The sequence below is a fragment of the Nothobranchius furzeri genome, chromosome 1 (genome assembly GCF_043380555.1).
Source record: "Nothobranchius furzeri strain GRZ-AD chromosome 1, NfurGRZ-RIMD1, whole genome shotgun sequence".
NCBI lineage: Eukaryota > Metazoa > Chordata > Actinopteri > Cyprinodontiformes > Nothobranchiidae > Nothobranchius > Nothobranchius furzeri.
The window spans coordinates 38,456,247-38,477,057 of NC_091741.1; the positions used below are offsets into that span (position 1 = coordinate 38,456,247).

Here is a 20,811-nt window from a genome sequence, read left to right on the forward strand (position 1 = left end):
GACTTTTAATATCAGTTCATTTGTCCTGAGATTAGCTGTCAGCTACATATGCTAATCAGCTAGCTATATTAGTAATCAGCTAGCTATGCTACCTGTCAGCTGTATAACTGACTGGACTTCTAATAACTACTTTGTGTTATGTGAATATGATTTGGTTAAATGTGTTGTACATCCAGACTGAAGCAGTTTGTGTGCAAGTATCAGCTCTGGCTGAGACTGACGGACTTCTACCACGTCTAAAGCAGCCATCTTGTTTCTGGTGATTGTAGCTCTGCTCATCCTTGCTTTGTCAGCAGTTCATCAGTTTGCTCCTGAACTGGGTTTATGGAGCCAAACAGCTGGAAGCAAACGCTAAAACCAGTCTCCAACGTCAGCAGACTCTGAGGGATTTAGTGGGTTTTGGAGTTTGACGTTTTAGTCCAGTAGATCAAAGATGCAACCGCCAGACGCCATGAAGACTGCTGGTGCTGAGATAGCTTCAGATGATCAGTGACCGCAACATGATCAATAAGCTGAGCCCCATCATCAGCACGCTCCACCTGGGCCCGGTCATGGCTCCGCCCCCTCGCTGGTTTACCTTGTAGTTACAGGTAGTGAGATTAGCCTGGGTGGGTTCAGCAGGGGGCGTGGCAGCCCCCGTTGTAATGCGTTGCAACAGGAAGTCGTGTTTCAGAGCGGTGTACCGATCCGGACCGTATGGGATGTTGAAAGTTTCTGTCAGAACCTCGTGATCCGGGTACCTCACCTGGCCAGAAAAGAGAAACAAAGCAATATTTAGCATCAATAGCATTGTAAAATAATCAAAACATTGTAAAAGCACTATGGCGCATCACCAGTGTGTGAATGAATGAATGTGTGGGCAAGCACCCCGGGGGGTTGTACAACCCTGTGGTGTTATATAAATAAAGGCTATTCATCAAGTTAGCATTGACTTTGATTTGACCAGGTAGCATAGCTTAATCTGAACATGTAAAGGCATGAATATAACACGTGGGATGGGCATTAATGGGCTTTGGCTTTTGTCCATTCCATTTTTGATTACACCGTCTACTCTTGGTCTACAAAAGCTCAAAAAGGTGCAACAAAGCATTCATTCGTTCATTCATTCATAATAATGGAAAATATTTACCCAGAGAAGACGCATCAAAGGTGGAGTCAGATGCTTTTCTGGAGCATTCTTTCTACATAGCTTGAAATGGTTTTCACATACCGATGGCAACCAATAAATTAAATGGCTTTCCAAAATAAAAATGTAATCACCCTGGAAAAACCTCATCCATTCATTGTGAATGTTCCGTCTTTAATGATTGGATCCTGAGTCATCCATGAAACTGCCTTCCAACCCCTGTTGTTTGTTTGTAATTGTTATTTATTTCCTTTGCATGTTCTGCTTAGAGTCCGGTTCTGTTACTGATGATGACAGGGTTACGGGAGAAAAGGTGCCAACAACCAGGGGCGGGGTCAAGGGGTGGCTTCATGGGCTCAAGCCCCAGATCTTTTTCAATCCTAAATCCGCGCCCGAGTCAAATGTAAAAAATTACCCCTCGGGAACAGGTGTGTGTGTGTGTGTGTGTGTGTGTGTGTGTGTGTGTGTGTGTGTGTTTAGCTTGCTTCAATGGCAAAAGAATTCCACTTTGAAGACATTCTGTTGTTTTTATCTCATCAGCTTGGAGAACCACAGGTGTTTACCTCGAAGGTGTAGGTTCCAGGCAGCAGCAGTCTGTAGTATTCTCCATACTGATTAGATCTGAACGGACACATATTCTGATGACCTTTGACCTCCACCACAGCGTCCTGCACCGGCACACCAGAGCCATCAAACACACGACCTTTTACCCCTAAATTAAACACAGACAGATTTATTCATGGTCCTCAGGTGAGGACAGGTGAGGACATGCATACAGGTTCTTACCCAGGTGGACCTGCTGGATGTAGGCCAGCAGAGCCTTTCTGTTGTCCATCCACAGAGCAGGAAGTTCATCAGCAGGAGGAAACTTGCAGCAGGAAAGCTCCAGAGTCAGCTCCAAACACTGAGCCCACACGTAGTTGTAGTCCTGCATCCCACCTGCAAACACACGTTTCACCTTCTGTCAAACGGTAAATCAAAACTTTACAGAGGTCTGGTAAAATGGCCGAACTCTTTAAGTGATGAAACAAATCTCACACTTAAGCGGCATGAGATGTCTAAGCTGCAGCTGTTACACACCTGCTTAGATTATTAAAACCTGGATGGCTGGGAGCTTTCTTCAGCTGAATGAAGATAAGACTGAGATCCTCATCTGTGCCCCAGACAAGCTGGTTCCCAAAGTCAGAGACTCTCTTGGTCAGCTTGCTTCCCCACACCAAACCTTCTGTCAGGGATCTTGGCGTGACCTTTGACCCAGCTCTCACCCTGGATTCTCATGCCAGTTCTCTTGTTCGCTCTTCCTTCTTCCATCTCAGGAACGTTGCTAAGCTGAGTCCCATTCTGTCCCGCTCTGAACTTGAGACTGTTCTCCACACCTTCATCTCCTCACGCTTAGACTACTGTAACTCTCTTTTCACGTGTCTGAGCAGAACCTCCCTGAACCGTCTACAGGTGGTTCAGAACACCTGTGCTCGGCTTCTGACCAAGTCCTCCAAACACACCCACATCACCCCGCTTCTCCTCCAGCTTCACTGGCTGCCGGTCAACTTCAGGGTTCATTTCAAGATTCTGGTTCTGGTCTATAGGGCCTTACATGGACAAGCGCCATCTTACATTGGTGATCTTCTCAGTCCCTACACCCCCAGCAGGTCCTTGAGGTCCAGTGATAAAGCCTACTGGTTGTGCAGCGCCAGGCTAAAGGTCAAAGGTGACGGATCATCTGCTGCTGTGGCCCCCAGACTCTGGACCTCTCTCCCCCTGAGCCTGAGATCAGTGGACTCAGTGGTCTCCTTTAAACTCACCTGTTCAGGCTTTGTGTGACCTTCACCACCCTCTCCTAGTTCTGCTCTCCCCAGGATCCACTGATTTCCCTCTTTTCTATTCAATCTCTCTCTTTCTTTGCATGTTTTAATCACAATTGTCTATTTTTGATTATTTTAAACATATTTTTAATCATTTTCTAAACTCTTCAAAACAGTTATATGGAAAACAAAGCCATTATTAAATTAAGATAGAATAAAACTTTATTTTAGGACAGCATCTGGCCATCAGGGTGTGCTGAAAAAGCTCCAGCCCTTGAATAAATGTAGCTGAGGACCCCTGGTTTAGATGGACCAGATCCATACCTTGATCCTTTGGGCCATCTGTCCTCCATCTTAACACCACTCAGGAACCAGACACCCCGCTTTACCTCCTGAGCTACTGCTGTCCACCTAAGACCAGGAAGAGCTGACTCCAAAGACCTCCAACAGAACCACATCACATGCAAAAAGCAGACTCTGACTCTCCCAAACCGTGAGCTTCGGTCCAGATTACCAATCTTTACGGTTTGTGTCTGACGATCCTTCATGAGTTCAGTTTCAATCAATCAATCAATCAATCAATCAATCAATCAATCAATCAATCAATCAATCAATCAGTCAGTCAGTCAGTCAGTCAATCAATCAATCAATCAATCAATCAATCAATCAATCAATCAATCAATCAATCAATCAATCAATCAATCAGTCAATCAATCAATCAATCAATCAATCAACTTTATATAGCACTTAATCATACAAAGCATGCAACTCAAAGTGCTTAACAAATTAAAAAGGCTCCACATACCCACATTCCCTCCCATCCCCAGAATTTTAACAGTCTGACAATAAAAACCCCTTCACAACACTCATCCTGCGGCACACACGCACACACACATGACCCCTTCCCCATGGAAAAAACACGATGGACTGAGATCAGATGAGCCAGACCAGCTAAGAAAAGGATAAGGAAACGCCATCAGGGGAGCCATCCGCCCCGACAGCTGCAGATCCACAGCAGCAGCCGAGGCACCGACACAGGGCGCCCAGGGCAGGGAGGGCGGAGACCTCCACCTCCACCCAGGCACACCTGGAAAGCACCCAGGCCGCCACAGCCGACCACCGCCCCCAGGGCAGAGGGCTCCCACAGAGGAAACAGATGGAAGGAATCAGATTACTTTTCGCTCAAATTTCTGCAGCAGGAAACCAGAGAATGTCACCAGTGAGTCACCATGACTCATCATGTTTCAGGAGTTTAGGAAATGCAATTTAACCAAAGATGTGAGGTGTAGCTGGCCCTCTGCTGGACCTGGGAAGTACTTCACGCTTCTCTAGCTTCTTGAAAACCGAGGAACACTTTAGGAGAATATCACTAAAATATAGTGAATTTAACCAGATGTTTTTTTGTCTGAGCCTTCCTCACGCTGACCTTGCAGCGGGTACCACTGGAACCCGTTTGTGATGCCGTCCTGGAATGGTCCACTGTCTACACAAATGTCCCCGCGGTACATGGAGGTGTGATTGTAGGAGTACACCTTGGCCAGGTAAACAAGCACTTCGTTGTCAGGACTGATGCCGGCTCCGACCAGCTGGTCTGTGTCAGAAAACAGGAAATGACGTTTCTTTAGTTATTTAAGAGACTTTAAGATTTATTTGTGCTGCAAGCTACCAGCAGGGGGCGCATGACTTCAGACAATTAACCAGACTCATCTATAAATATCACCCTCCCTGGTTTTATTATTGTAATCTGAGCATTATTTATAATCGCTGTACTTCTGGTACTTGGTAAAAGAATAAGTTATTTTACTCGGGTTGCCGTTGTCGTAGGGATAACTGGCCACCAGCGCTCCTCCATGGATGTTGGCTGAAAGAACAAAAGTCTCCGTCTGTAACCAGTCAACCACAGCCCTCACCTGTAGCAGAAAAAAACACCTGACTCAAAAACTCACAAGTCATCGATTTAAATAAACACATTAACATAAGTCTGTTTTTGTTACGACAGATTTGGATTTCCTGTTATCCCAGCAGATCCGTGACACTGCCTGGAACAACAGAACAGAAGCGTCTTATTTTATGACACGAGTTTAAAATTAGCTCGACGTGTTCCAGTAATTCCGGTTTGTCCGGAAATAGGGAACAACTCCGGAGGAGGAGGTGACTCGTTTCAGCCGATGAATCATTTTCACTTACTAAATTGGAGGCAGAACTATATAACTGCTATAAAAAGGGAATCTGAACGCTTTTCCTTTTTAGCGGGAAGCGAGGCTGGATGTTTCAGCTACATCATTAATAAACTTGAGCCTGGAAACTTCCAGCTACTCACTAAAAACCTGACGCTGTGTGTGAGAGCTGGAAATGCCTTTAAACCTAGACTGTGATGGGTCAGAACCAACCTCAGGCTCCATCTTCTCCTCGTTAATCTGCTGGTTCTGGAGACTAGCAAACGCGTCGGGAAAGCCCCTGTTCAGATCCACTCCGTGGTAGTTGAACCTGAGAGGAACAGAACCAACATCAGACACATTTAACAGACAGATGCTTCTGTGTCTGGTTGGGTGAGCAATCATCCTCCTGGACAGAATTAAAATGGGGAGTTCCACAGGGCTCTGTTCTTGGCCCTCTATTGTTTTTTTTCTATCTGGTGCCATTAGCAACAGTCTTTTGTAAGGATGGCATTAAGTTTCATGTATATGCAGATGATTGTTGGCTATATTTCTCACTGCAGCAGGAGTCAATAGGCTCAACCCAGTCTCTTTTGGATTGTCTGGAGGATGTAAATCCTGGACGGCCTCAAATGTTTGGATGTTAAATAAGAGGAAAACTGGGAACTTAGTATTTAATCCTGGGGAGACACAGAATATGAATCATGGGACCAACCTCCTAGAATTCGGGCCTCTTGAGAAGGATGTGGTCTTCAACTAAGGAGTGAATTTAGACGCTTCTCTTAAAATAAAGATAAATACCGTGGCTTGGATGTGTTTGTTTAATCTTCGTTGTTAATCTTGGATTATGCTTCTGTTGTCATGCTATTCTATGAAAACGGTGATACATGTTTTCACTACAGCCAGATTGGATAATTGTAATTCCTTATGTGCTGGTCTGGGTCAAAATAGTGGCACGATTACAACTTCCCATTCAATACTGCATTGAGAGAGGAAGATCAGAGGAAAGAGAACTACTAGTGTGTGTGTGTGTGTGTGTGTGTGTGTGTGTATGTGTGTGTGTGTGTGTGTGTGTGTGAGTGTGATAAACATCAAGTCATGGGGACTCATTTATCAAACGTACCTACCCACAGATCTGTGCGTAGGAACAACTCAACACATTGTGTGGTATTTATCATTTTGTACTTTTTGTGCGTAGAAACGTTCCTAAATGTAACAACATCTCTGACCGTGTGTAGGAACAGCATCTAGTGGGAAATGCATACCGAAGGTCTGTCCCGACCGCGTTTATAACCTCAATCTGCAACTTGTTCGGTTCTTTTGCGCTTCGGCAGCCAGTGTTTTAATCTTGCTGTCAATAAAGTTTTTCTTATTTTTTTCGGGAAAAAACATGGAATCCCCTCACGTGCTGAAGATGTAGTGTGACCATATATGGTTAATTGAGAGCGTTCCTGCATGTAAATGACTGAGAACGGACATGAGCACCTGGGTAGCACAGGTGGGATTTATCATCAGACGGTTGTGGAGGAACGTGCGCACGAGCGGCTACCGCACGTTTCATAAATCAGGATTTTGACTGTTCGTACACACATTCTAAATTTAGGTCGTAGGAGGGAATAGAGGACATTTTACGAACGTTTGATAAATGAGGGCCTAGAAATTTAATATCCATCCATTCTCTTCCGCTTATCCAGAGTCGGGTCACAGGGGCAGTAGCCTAAGTCGAGAGGCCCAGACTTCCTTCACCCCAGCTATTTGGGTCAACTCTTTCAAGGGAATCCCATGGCGTTCCATGGCCAGGTGAGAGACATAGTCCCTCCAGCGTGTCCTGGGTCTTCCTTTAGGTCTACTCCCGGTTGGACGTGCCCGGAAAACCTTAACCGGGGGGCATATAGGAGGCATTCTACCCTTTTCCAACTCAAAATCATGGTCTCAGATTTAGAAGAGCTGATTCTCATCCCAGCTGCTTCACACTCAGCTGCGAACTGCTCCAGCAAAAGCTGGAGATCACGTTCTGATGAAGCCAACAGGATCACATCATCTGCAAAAAGCAGAGACCTGATCCTCAGGCCACCTAAACGGATGCCCTCCACACCTTGGCTGCACCTAGAAATCCTGTCCATAAAGGTAATGAACAGAATCGGTGACAAAGGGCAGCCTTGGCGGAGTCCAACTCTCACTGGGAACGAGCCCGACTTACTGCCGGTAATGCGGACCAAGCTCTGACACCGGACATACAGGGACCTAACAGCCCGTATCAGAGGGCCTGGTACCCCATACTCCTGGAGTACCCCCCACAGGGCCCCCCGAGGGACGCCTTCTCCAAATCTACAAAGCACATGTAGATTGGTTGGGCAAACTCCCCACCCTCCAGGACCCCCTAAGGGTATAGGAGTCTAGTGTTCCACAGCCAGGACGAAAACCACATTGCTCCTCCTGAATCCGAGGTTCGGCAATCCGACAGACCCTCCTCTCAGGTAGCCAGAGCAAAGAGGGTAAAACCGGCATAATCTGAACAACGCTCAGCTCCCACACATGATATTTGAGCTCAATGTCAGCTGAACCAACTCAGCCAGAGACAGTTTGTGTTTGCTAACTCGGTTTAGCCACCTCGAACGGAAGAATAAGCTTCCAAATCCTCTAGTCTAAGAGAACAAATGCACTAACAGCCTAGTTTAGTTCACTTCCTGTTGCTTCACACAACTAGAAAAAACGTATCGATGTGACTCAATTCTCCTCCCCCAATAATATTGAGGACCCCCCCCCCCCCCCCGATTATCCTAACGGCTCTAGAGATAATCTTATCAGATGTGTGGTGTGTTAAGAATAATCTGGTCTGCTCTGAAGCACATCGGCCTGCTCCAATCATAAATCAGGGATATTAAACATGTTCCACTGTCTTGGTTTGATATCAAGTACAAACACATGCTGCCAGGCAAATGTGACATGCAGCTAATCATAGAGCGAGGTGACGGATGCACGCTGCATGCCCCTTTTCCACCATGTTTGGTTTGATCTCCAGAGGTTTTATGAGAAACCAGAGGATGTGTGTGTGTATGTGTGTGTGTGTGTGTGTGTGTGTGTGTGTGTGTGTGTGTGTGAAATCGATTCCTGAGTAGTGTGGGTGTGTGGCAACACACTGTGGCATCGCTACATTAGACAAGTGTTAAAATAAAGGAAAATATTTCATATTAGTTGCACAGAGGATATGAGAAAAGGGTCTAAAACAATTACCAGAGTTTACTTGTAAAACTGTGCCACTGTGATTTTCTTTTCCACTGTGTGTGTAATTGGGTGAGTCGGGGTTGTTCATGTATTCATCAGTGTATTTGTGTTGTTTGCCACACCCGAGCTGTTAAGAGAGGGCTGCGTCAGGCGTGGAGGAGAGGAAGAGAGAGAAAAAAACTGAGCACGGATGGGTGTGGTGCAGGTGTCAGCGTGGCTCTGCTGCAGCCTGTTTAGTTATCAAACTAAAAGTCTACCACGTAACTGAGTGAAGAAACTCAGTAGGCCTATGGGTGACGGGTTAAGGTTAGATACCTGCACTCTCCAGCTGAATGACAGGAAACACCCCAGACCACCTGCATCACCGCCAATCAGCGGAGCCAGATCGGTGGATGGACTGGGTCATTGACTGCTGGACCCGGTGAGATCGACCCTTTTTATTTTGTGGTATACCACTTATTTTCTATTTAGCTAGCGGCCGCTTTCCTTTTTTTCACTCCTTTTTTTCCCCTTGGACTGCTTCGGTTGCTTTCGGGTCGGTGCGTCAATCACCAATCGGAGACTTCCTAAGCGCATTATGGCGGCGCTGTAGATGGACACTTAGGGGATTCATTTCCAGGGGGATTTACACCAAAGCCATGTATGAACGTCACGTGATTCAAGTTGAATAACAACATAAGTATACGTGGGAGATATCAAGTGGTTGGTGTTCCATGTCTCATTTGGAAGGGAAGGTTGTACGGAAGTCCTTCAGTGCCAAGAGAGGGTGATCCTGTATTTAAATATGTTGGGTTCAATGGTGCTTTCAGAGGACCCCTTATGTGTGAATTAGCAATCCCTCTCCTGGACTCAAGTTAGGGGGTGAATGTTATAACACCGTAGGACCAAAACTGATTTTCTATCGCCACACATATAGCTCTTTTCCATCGCCTGGTCTGGAACCTGGTCAGGTCTGGGTATTATGGACCGGTATGTACTGGTATGGGTCTAGAAGTTGTCCGGCAAGCGTCTCTATTGCATTCCAGGCTCCAGTTACCAGGCGGGGTAGCGTAATGCGTCACACAGCGCGACGAGAACGCGCCAAAACACAACAACAATGGAGTCCAGTCAGCAGCGGGTTCTTTCCGTTCTTGGTGTAAGGTATATTCTTTACACCCACATCACGATAGCGTTTAGAGCTATGCTGTGCGCATACTTGCAGGCATTTTCGCACAAGGAGTACAGCCAAACACAAACACTGGAACTCTGGGATTGTCGCGGGTAGTTACGTAATTTCTCCCCCAATCAGAGGACTCTAGACCTTTTACGCTGTAGCTCCGCCCAGATCAAAAATCTCTGGACCCACAACAGAAGGGGTCGCGCTCTGGCCCGCTACTGGCCCGGTCTGGGTGGGTTTTCTGGACTGGTTTAACAATCAAAACAAAATATTTAGCGACCCCATCCTTCCTATTCCATGCCAGTCTGGGCGGTGGAAAAGGCCCTATAGAGTCTCTGTTGCCATGTAAACTGGATCTAAGGTCTGGCCAACGTGACCTGAAACATACCACACACGCTCTGGTTTTGCCTGAGACTCAAACCTGCAGGTCAACGAGGCGAGTCGACCCGATGAGTCTGAGCGAGGAGACGGTACCACCCATAACACAGCAGAAAGCACGTCAAAACAAAGATAATTAAAGGCTTCAACTGCCTGTAATCAGTGTGTGTGTGTGTGTGTGTGTGTGTGTGTGTGTGTGTGTGTGTGCGTGTTTCCTGCTAATTACAGCACTTGGGCGTTGGAGCATTGCAGGTTAATATTTACGCAGTAATCATGCTGATTACATCAGAACTTTGAGCTCTGTAGTCCTAAAAACACATTTCTTTAATTTTCTTTAGCTGATTCAGCAGAAAAACACCATTATAACAAAATGTTTTTCACCCTGCTGAAAACGTCCCACCGACCAGAGAAATGGATGCCTCTGACCCGTTTGTACGTCCAGCGTTGGGTGTAAAGAACAAAGGATGTCTTGGGGTCTGTTTTGAGACCGTTTTACCTTCCTTGGCTGTAGATGCAGTTGGTGTCGGCTGCATCGAAGCCATCAGGGTTCATGGTGGGCAGGATGTGGATCCGGGTGCTGTTCAGGAGGTGCAGAGCCCACGTCTCATTGTTCCGGAAACCTCGAACCAGCTCGTCAATCAGCTGGAGCAGCAGAACCCGGCCCAGAACCTAGACCAACAGCGGGGTTATGTAGACATTGAGAAAAGGCTGAAAAAAAAAATCCCAAAATACATCTGGAAATTTGAAATGAAAGTTAGTTTTTGTCTGCTCTATTTTTTTCTAGTTTTTGTAGTAAAGCTACAATCAAGAGTTTTCCCACTTTCAGGATTTGTGGAACGAACTTCATCAAAGACAGCAAAGCTGAAGTTTTTTGCACAACTAAAGACACAAACTACCCGGGTAGTTAACTAACATATGAGCTCTGATAAAACTGTTTTTTCTTCATTCATAAATACTTCATGTTTTTTTGTGTGGACTAATTCAATTCAAGTTTATTTATAAAGCACCAAATCAGGACCAGAGTCGTCTCAAGGACCTTCACACAGTAAACATTCCAATACAGTTCAGGTCATTAAGCCAATCAGTAACAAGTTTCCCAAAAAAGGAACCCAGCAGGTTGCATCGAGTCACTGGCTGTGTCTCAATTCAGGGTCTGCATCCTACGTCGGCCGGATTCGTCGGCCGGGTACGTCACAGCGCCGCGACTCGGCCTGTCCCAATTCGAAGACTCCTTCAAATGCGGTCGACGAATGCGGCCTTCTTTTCGCCTGAATGAAGGATGGGTCGGGTGTATCCTTCAACAGGTAGCATTTCCCAAGATGCCTTGCGAGCCGGCCGGCAGAAAAACTTAAAAACAATGGCGGACAGTGAAGCGGGAGCTGTCGGAGAGGATTGCGCACATAAATGTCAGTATAAACTTGAAAACTGTTAGGTTAAGGACTTTTTGTGATACACGAACGTTATTTTAGTTAGAAATGTTACAGTAAAAGTGCTTGTATTGCGGTCTCGGCGCGTATGTTCGGCTGCTCGGTGTCGTACTTCTCCCGCTACGTTTCCCCCTGATTTTAATGTGGCAAGGTGGAGAAACAAGGGCCCGGGCGGGATTCGATCCCCAGACTCCCGGGTGAGAGTCATACGCTCTAACCAGTCAGCCAAAGGGACATCCCCTTGGCCAAGTAGCCAGGGCGCATGATCAATCGGGACACTGTGACAGGACACTCACACTGTCACATCAATAGAAGTTTGTATTTTAGGAACAAAAGAGAAAACCAGGGAATTTATTAAGCTTAGGGTGGAGATGGACCACATGATCACTGGAACAAAGTATTCGGCGGCTGTGGCATGGAGGTACAATAACATCTCATATTTTAAAAAACTCGTTTGAGTTTATTTTTTTCTGCGAAAACATGAAAGGAATAACCCGTTGTCCTCTTTTCTCTATCTGTTTTTTTTTCTTACTTGTTTGTTAAGACTGTTCTGGAGAAAATGGGCATCCAGGGGAAGGTGCCAGCGATGACCAGCTCCTGGAGCTGATCAGGGAGGACATGAGGCTGCAGAGGGAGGCAGAGCAGCAGAGGGCCCAGAAGAGAAGGAAGAACTTTGACAGCTTTTTACTTTGCTAGAAAAAAATGGTTAAGGAAGATTAAACATGTACATATAAAAGAAATATCTAAATAAAATCAGTTCTGCATTAAACTCTTGGATTTTATTTTTGTTTACAAATGAGAATTGTTTACTAAAGGGTATCCGCTGGGTCTTAAAGGCTTAAAAGGTGATCAATCGGTTTTGGTCAAATTAAGACCCTTAGAAAGTATTAAAAACTATTATCACATCTTTGCTCAGGCTCAGCTTGTCGAAAGTATTTTCTCTGAATTAGCTCTCCAACAGTCAAGGAAATGATTAACCCCCAGAGACCCACGGTTGTAATATTACAACATCAGATTTAAGTCTACAAAAATAAACCTTCCCCATTTTTTTTCCTTTTTAAAACCACATTTACATTGCTAATAGGTCCTATTGTTCAGTTCTGCAACACTATTGGCTGTTAAAATGTGTAAATAGGCCTGTTTATCTGGCCTCCTAGAACAACATGTGAAAGGTTAAAAAATATTTTGCAGTTGTTTTCTAAATTTGGGTTTCTGGGGGTTAAAAAGCTAAAAAAAACATCGAGCTCCATCGTTTAAAGTTCCTTCTGCCCAGCGGTTCCACGGTTGCTAGGCGATGGAACGTTCGCCGAGGGAGTTCATGAAGGCTAGGCCTGTCCAAATTCACAGCCGTTAACATCCGGTCTACCCGGCCGACGGAGGACGCAGCCCACGTCGGCCGGGTGGGCTGGGTCCTTCGAAGGATGCAGACCCTGAATTGAGACACAGCCACTGACTAGTGTCAGAGTCTTTACAGCAATCCTCATACTAAGCAAGCATATAGCGACAGTGGAGAGGAAAACTCCCTTTTAACAGGAAGAAACCTCCAGAGGATCCTGGCTCAGTATAAGCAGCCATCCACACACACACACACACGCACGCACGCACACACACACACACACACACACACACACACACACACACACACACACACACACACCAAGTAATGTTTCTATGGTTACATTGTTATTTCTTAGTAAATGCATTTTTTCTTCTAGTTTCTTAAGAAAAACTGTATTTTTTGACACTTTACTTTTCTGTTTCTGGTGCTGTGAAGCTTGGAGGATTTTTACAGCAGTTTGTTTTACTTTTTTCACTTTTTGAGCATTTGTTATGATGCGTAACCATGGTAACAAGTTGGTTTACAATCGGGAGCAGCTGATTAACATTGGAAAGGCTGAAATAATACCTCAACTGAAGCCACAAATCCCAATTGAGCTAAAACGCTAAAACGCAAGAACCGTGGGTGCAGAGCGGGAGCAAAACAGAGACAGAGAAAGCAAAAATTCAAACCATCTCTTCCATCGATCATAATGGCGCAGGGACCTGAAAAGGCTCAACAGCCCACAAAAATTGGTTCTGTTCTGGGGATTACTGTGGAACCGCTGGAGGAGATAATGCAAAGAAGGATTCTCCAGAGAATCAAGAAAATGATGGACAACCCTGAGCGTTCTCTTCACAAGACTGTCCGACAACGGACGAGTGTCTTCAGTCAGAGGCTTCTTCAGTTTGGCTGCAACACTGACCGCTACTGGAGATCCTTCCTGCCAACAGCCATTGTAATATACAACAACTCTTTGATGACTTGATTATTATTATTATTCTGAGCTACTACAGCAATCAATTTCCCTCTGGGATTAATAAAGTATTTTTGAATTGAATTGAATAGAATTTGAACTGAATTACAGGGAAAGAAAATGGTAATATTTGCTCGGTACAATTGTCAGTAACGCAATAATTACAACGCATTTTTAAACCCAGAATCAAGATGCGGGTTTCCTAAAAATTCAAATTGCGGGAAGCCTGAAAAAAGATCCAGTATCCACATATATGACGTCATTTATGGACTCAGCTTTGCGGGCATTCTGTGAGCAGAGAGGACGCGGCAGTAATGGCTCAAATACTCCAGCTGCGTCCGGCGCGCGGCCGCTGTTATATTCACAAAATCGCTCCACCAAAACAAAGTCATTTGTTTACGATCGTTTATATCCGCCCATATTCTCTGGTACTTCATGTACTTTTCAGCTGAGTTCATAATCTGTGCCCCGGTGATTTCGACTCATTGCTGCTGGTTTGGTAGATCCCTTTGGCTGATTAGTTAGAAAGTAGGAAGTCTAGGAAACAGTTTTTCTAGAAGACGGAGAAAACATGCAGCATGCAGGAAGGTTAGAGAGAGAAAGGGCCGGAAATTATTCACATAAAATCAAGAAAACAAAGCAAAGTGCTTGAAAAGAAAAAAAGTCGGTAGATTTATCCCCAATACACTTTTTTACCAGAGAAAAGCAATAATATATCAGCATTTAATATTTATACATGTGATAGAATCAGATCACCCCAGAAGTCAGTCCCACATCCAGGGCCGTATCAAGGCATTTGGGGACCAAGGCAAATATAGGCTTGGAGCCCCCACCACCTCACTCCCTGCTCAGTTAATATATGGCAGCGTGCTGAGAGTACAGATTGTTGTTGCTTTTATTTAATAAACAATCATTTTAAAGCACCGTTATTATATCTGACTGTTTTTAACAGCAACCCTAGCTCAGACACCACATCACTTTCCATATATATGTCATGAGCTCACTGAGCGTCAGATTACCAGATTCATACTGAAGTTGTTTTGGTGAAAGTAACTTAAAGTAATGTCAAAGTAGTGTAATGCCTTACATTTTAAAATCAGTAATATTGTAATGTAATGAGTTACTTTAAAATGAGGGTAACAAGTAATAAATAATGCATTACAGTTTTGAAGTAACTTGCCCAACACTGGTTGCTAACATTAGTTTAGGTTATGTCCTGTTGATGAGGGTGACTGTGTATCATATCATCTACTTTTTCAGGCTTTAGGCTCAGCTTCATTCATTCATTCCTTTCTACCCAGATCTTCTTCTCAGAGACTCTAAAGGGGAGCGGTGCTTCGAGTCAGCGAGGAACCAAAAGGCAAACCAGAAACGAGTCGAGGAACATTTGTTCTGGGACGGTGGTGGGTTGTGACTTTGTGAATGGATGAATGAATGCTTCAGGAATGAAAAGGAGAGAAGGGTGGGAAAGGTGGGAAGGCTTTAGAGACACAAGTCGGGGCCGGCTCTGCCTCTGGCCATCGTCCTCACCTCCTCCTCTGTCGCTGAAACACAAACCTGTTCAGCGTACAAGAGATACCTTCCTTTAACATGAATGATTTCTGTCTGGTGTGTGTGTGTGTGTGTGTGTGTGTGTGTGTGTGTGTGTGAACAGGGGTGGTCCTGAAAGAGCTTGGTTTCTAACAATCTTTAAGGACTTCAGATCAGACAAGAACAACCAAGACAGAAGCTACAACGATGTTCTGCTGAGCTGTGGTGGCCTCATGGAGGGGGCCATCATCTAGCACACTGCTGCTAACCACTAAAACATTCTCCTTCTTCTGATAATAACTTTTTGCTTTCCTTGATGTTGGATGTGCTACTACTAGTTTACCTGTTTAATTATAGATCCACTAGGATAAATACAATAAAGTTCATCTCTCACCAAATAGAATATTTTCTAAGAAATCACAATGTAACCATAGACACATTGTGTGTGTGTGTGTGTGTGTGTGTGTGTGGATGGCTGCTTATACTGAGCCAGGATTCTCTGGAGGTTTCTTCCTGTTAAAAGGGAGTTTTCCTCTCCACTGTCGCTGCATGCTTGCTTAGTATGAGGAGTGCTGTAAAGTCACTGACACTAGTCAGTGACTCGATGCAATTTGCTGGGTTCCTTAAATAGGAAACATTATTTCTGATTGGCTTAATGAACTGACCTGAATTGGAATGTTTATTATGTGAAGTGCCTTGAGACGACTCTTGTCGTGATTTGGCGCTATATAAATAAAATTGAATTGAATACCCAGGTGTAGATCCTCGCTCCATCTGGACTCTGCGGTTCTGCCGCTCACACGATGGATGTTTTACTTAGCTGTATTATTATAACGATAAATAAATGATCTCAGCTGTTGGCATCTAAAGTTTTAGACCCCTCTGCTTCAGACAGTTCTGACGGGTTTAGAAGATTTAAGTCTTGTTTATCTTCAACAGCTGTGAGACAAGGCTCTGCTTTGAGAAGAAATGAAGGTGGGTCCACTTGAAGACATCCACAAAGAGCGAGGACAGAAGAGTCTGAGTGGTCTGCAGCTGAAACCCACAGGAAGACACTCCCAGCTTCCACACCGACAGAAACACAATCTGCCCGTAAACGTCTGGAGCGGTGACGAAGCGTTGCTGACACCAAAGAGTGTCGTGGTCAGAATGTTTTTTAAATTCCTCTGGCCTGTTTGAGTTTGAAGCCTTTCTTGAGTTTTGGTCCAGTCAACCTTTGTGTCAGAAAGCTTTTATTGTGAAAGGGCTTTGGTTTTTGTGCCTTTATTTTGGTGTTTTGTTCGAGTCTGTGGTGCTTTCAGAACTTGGTTGGCTGAAAACAACCCCCAACATGAACGTTTTATCGGCACCAGATCGTGTAACTTTAACCACACCATACCATAGTTTATTTATATAGCACGTTCAAAACGCAGCATGGGAGCTGCCCAGAGTGCTGCACAGGCTAAAACAAAACGTGATCATTCTAAGGAACTAAAACAGAGGATAAAAATCGCGATCAAAAGCAGATAAAACATGATGAATACTAAGAACACATTAAAACAATGACACAATAAAACACTAAAACGAGTCACTGCCTAAAAGCCTAATTGTAAAAGTGGGTCTTTAAACGAGATTTAAAAACCGCTAGTGATGGAGCCTGCCGAACTCCAATGGGCAATGAGTTCCACAGTTTTGGGGCAGCATGCTCGTTCACCCCGCGATTTGTATCGCATCTGCGGCGTACACAGCAGCAAAAGGTCAGCCGACCTCAACGTGTGCGTGGGTACATACGGAGTGAGCAGGTCAGAGAGATAGGGAGATGCCGGTCGTTGAGTGATTTAAATACAAAAGCTAATAACTTAAAATGTACTCTAAAAATGACAGGGAGCCAGTGAAGATGTTGCAGGACAGGGGTAATATGGTTACGTCGGTGTGTATTCATCAAGAACCTGGCAGCAGCGTTCTGGACGACCTGCAGCCGATTCAGGGCAGAGACCAGAGCACCGACTAGGAGGGTGTTTGCGTAGTCAAGGCGAGAGGTAATGAAAGCATGGATGTCTGACTCCAAATGCCTCCGTTTCAGGATTTGTCTGAGGCGAGTCAGGCGGCGAAGCTGATAAAAGCTAGCCTGGCAAGCCAGACTAAATAAATGTATTATTTAGTCTGGCCACGCTCCATTGACGACTCTCGGTTGTGGGGCGGGTTCTACCGTTGTCTTTCAAATGATCTCCGCATTCCACTGGACAATGAATGTGACATACTCTTGTTTCACTCTGTTGCATCATCCCACCCACCAGGCTTATAGAGTGCCCTGATTGGCCCACAAAGCGGATAAAGCTCTGTGATTTGTTCACTAAGCAGATAGAGCACTATGATTGGCCCACCATTATGGACCAATCACAGATCTTTATGTGTTTGAAACCCCTCTAGAGAGCTGTGATTGGCCAGCCAGAGTCCTGGTAGGAGCTGCGGAGGTTCCAATGGAGCATGCCTAGACCAAACTTTGCAAAGCAAGAATTTGGTCTAGTTCACTAGGCTAGATAAAAGCAAGACCTCACTACGGAGTTTGTCTGTGGGGCCATTGTGAGTCCAGCATCCAGCTTGACCCCGAGACTTGACTTACACTGTTTGGGGTTGGGGGTTAAAAGGTCACAAACAGGGTGAGAGCCATGGTGGTTGCGGGGGTCAAAAACAATAAACTCAGACTTCTTTTCATTTAAGAAGTTGGATGCCAGCCAGCCCTTCACGTCATCTAAACATGCAGCCAATCGCGAGCCTGCATTCTTCTCATCCATTTCTACATAAAGTTACGAGAAAGATTTTAATCCTCAACAATCAAACTTTAGTTTTTGATCTCCGAACATTCAGAATTTGTTCAACATCCTGCAGAAATCTGAAAGAAAACTCATCAGCAAAAACAAATGCATGCGTTTATTAAACCCCTCATTCACTCGTTACTTTAATCTGGTGTGGTCTCTAGAGTAAATGAAGAAGAAGAAGAAGAAGAAAATATCATTTCTATAGCACCTCTCAAGATAAAAATCACGAGCTTCACAGAAATAAAAAATGTAAAAATATAAAAAGAATTTAGAAAATGATTACAAATATATTTAAAATGAGCAAAAAATAGACAATTGTGATTAAGAAATGTAAAGAGAGTGAATACGAAAGAAGGGAAATCAGGATGATGAAGGTCACACCAAAACCTAAACAGGTGAGTTTAAAGGAGACCACTGAGTCCACTGATCTCAGGCTCAGGGGGAGAGAGGTCCAGAGTCTGAGGGCCACAGCAGCAAATGATCTGTCACCTTTGACCTTTAGCCTGGTGCTGCACAACAAGTAGGCTTTGATCACTGGACCTCAGGGACCTGCTGGGGGTGTAGGGACTAAGAAGATCACCAATGTAAGATGGTGCTTGTCCATGTAAGGCCCTATAAACCAGAACCAGGATCTTGAAATGAACCCTGAAGTTGACTGGCAGCCAGTGAAGCTGGAGGAGAAGCGGGGTGATGTGGGTGTGTTTGGAGGACTTGGTCAGAAGCCGAGCACAGGCGTTCTGAACCACCTGTAGACGGTTCAGGGAGGTTCTGCTCAGACACGTGAAAAGAGAGTTACAGTAGTCTAAGCGTGAGGAGATGAAGGTGTGGAGAACTGTCTCAAGTTCAGAGCGGGACAGAATGGGACTCAGCTTAGCAATGTTCCTGAGATGGAAGAAGGAAGAGCAAACAAGAGAACTGACATGAGAATCCAGGGTGAGAGGTGGGTCAAAGGTCACACCATGATTCCTGACAGAAGGTTTGTTGTGGGAAGCAAGCTGACCAAGAGAGTCTCTAACCTTGGGAACCAGCTTGTCCGTTGCACAGATGTGGATCTCAGTCTTATCTTCATTCAGCTGAAGAAAGCTCCCACCATCCAGGTTTTGATAGAGTCTAAGCAGGTGTGGAACAGCTGCAGCTTAGACATCTCATGGGGCTTAAAGGAGATGTACAGTTGGATGTCATCTGCATAAAGATGGTAGGAGGTAAATGGCCTGTATCTGATATAGCCCCTTCCACATTCCTGGAACCCCCCAAGGTGCCTTATAACACAATCAAGTCATTCACACCCTGGTGATAATGAGCTACGATGTAGCCACAGCTGCCCTGGGGCGCACTGACAGAGGCGAGGCTGCCGAACACAGGCGCCACCGGTCCCTCCGACCACCACTAGCTGGCAGGGTGGGTTAAGTGTCTTGCCCAAGGACACAACAATAAACCGTGCGGGGCTCGAACCTGCAACCTTCCCGTTATAGGGTGAGCACTTATCTCCTTTGCCACCATTGCCCCATGGATGCCTTGTGAGTAATTTTCTGTGTAAAAAAGCTTTGGCGCTCCTGTTTCATGGGGTAAAGGTTTGTTGGAGGAGTGTGGGGTGGAAAACAGCTGGATTACTAGTCTCACTCATTTAAATTCATGACATCTTCAGACATCTCACCTCTGATTGGCTTACAGCACTGTGAGCCTTCCACTGCCTTCCTTTGTTCTTCTTTCTTGGGAACAGGTTAGCTTCTACTAGCAGAGGTGTTCTCTGCTTTTTCTGAATGCTAAATCTAAAACAGCCTTCCCTAGTCATGAGCTAAGATGAATGAGTTTATGAATACTAATGTTCCCTGAGACGTAGAAGAGACTAGCATTTTTCGACCCAAGCATTTTCCCTTTTATTTTCTTTCTGTGGCTAATGCAGGAAGTAAGGGTTCAGCATGCGTGTGAAACTCAACGTATCTCAAAAAGAACAATTAATAAACATTTCTCAGTGACAGTCACCTTGTTTCCTTAAACATGTTTGGCTAATTAGACTAAAGAAAGCAAGGGGCATTTTGTGCCTTTTTTCCTCAAGACCATGTCAAAAATGGGGGCTTGTCCGGGATCAGGACATGGAACCTCTTGTCTCTAAATATGTTCATATATCAAAGAAGTAAAAATAGCCCAAAGCCAACTGTTGGGTTATTTTAGCAGCACAGGTTACCTAGAGTGAATCACAAGCACAGGTGAAAGATGAAACTTTGTCTCTGCAGAGGGAGAAATGCGAAGACCAAGAACAAACCAACCCAGTGTGGAGTTCGGCAAATCTCAGAGAGCAAGCTCCCTTCGAGCGCCTTTTATTCACTACAGAGCTCGTACATCAGCACATTCCTTGATAAGTTATAAATGACTATTTATTCAGTTAGTTCCTCTCCCATCCTTGGGTGTCCGGTCATTCACCCAGGAAAGGTAGTTGGTCATTAAGGAACATCCTTCAAAAAGGTCACTGACATTAAGTCATGATAAAAATAGCATAGGTCTTGATTGCACTGTAATCAGTTACAATTATCGCTTATGATCTTCTGACATTACCATTTATATTCTGTGACGACATACAGTAGGTGCTTTCCAAGACTATCATCTATTACATATGACAGTTAAATCTGGTTTAAATAGTGTTCATATTACGTATGTTCGTGTTGCGTGCAACATTATCATTAGTTACATGTGATAGCAGAAACTGCATTACCAAATGTTCTCTATCACCAACCACAGAAGCTGGCGGGTTTGGGCCTCTCAACACATCTAAAAATCCTAAAACCAAACTGATGCGTTAAACATTAAATTAACCCTTTGATGCATAATGGTCACTACAGTGAACAGGTACTTAAAATTGTAATTCATTTATTTTTGCTATCAAGCACAGCTATTGAAGACTTTATTGCATTTGAACCCCTC

At 44.7% G+C, this 20,811-nt stretch overlaps 1 protein-coding gene across 2 annotated transcripts in view; it reads right to left on the reverse strand.

Moving 5' to 3' along the window:
* Nucleotides 1–250: 250 nt before the first annotated feature.
* Nucleotides 251–20,811, reverse strand: part of cpm (carboxypeptidase M) — a 34,023-nt gene continuing 13,462 nt past the window's right edge. For both annotated transcript variants that reach the window (XM_015961519.3, XM_054739805.2), the window contains 7 exons: nucleotides 10,340–10,512; nucleotides 5,319–5,415; nucleotides 4,733–4,838; nucleotides 4,355–4,519; nucleotides 1,913–2,065; nucleotides 1,690–1,838; nucleotides 251–745 (listed from right to left, as the gene is read on the reverse strand). In XM_015961519.3, the coding sequence (XP_015817005.3) occupies nucleotides 479–745; nucleotides 1,690–1,838; nucleotides 1,913–2,065; nucleotides 4,355–4,519; nucleotides 4,733–4,838; nucleotides 5,319–5,415; nucleotides 10,340–10,512 (1,110 nt within the window). In that variant the 3' untranslated portion in view covers nucleotides 251–478. The remainder of the gene's footprint in view (nucleotides 746–1,689; nucleotides 1,839–1,912; nucleotides 2,066–4,354; nucleotides 4,520–4,732; nucleotides 4,839–5,318; nucleotides 5,416–10,339; nucleotides 10,513–20,811) is intronic.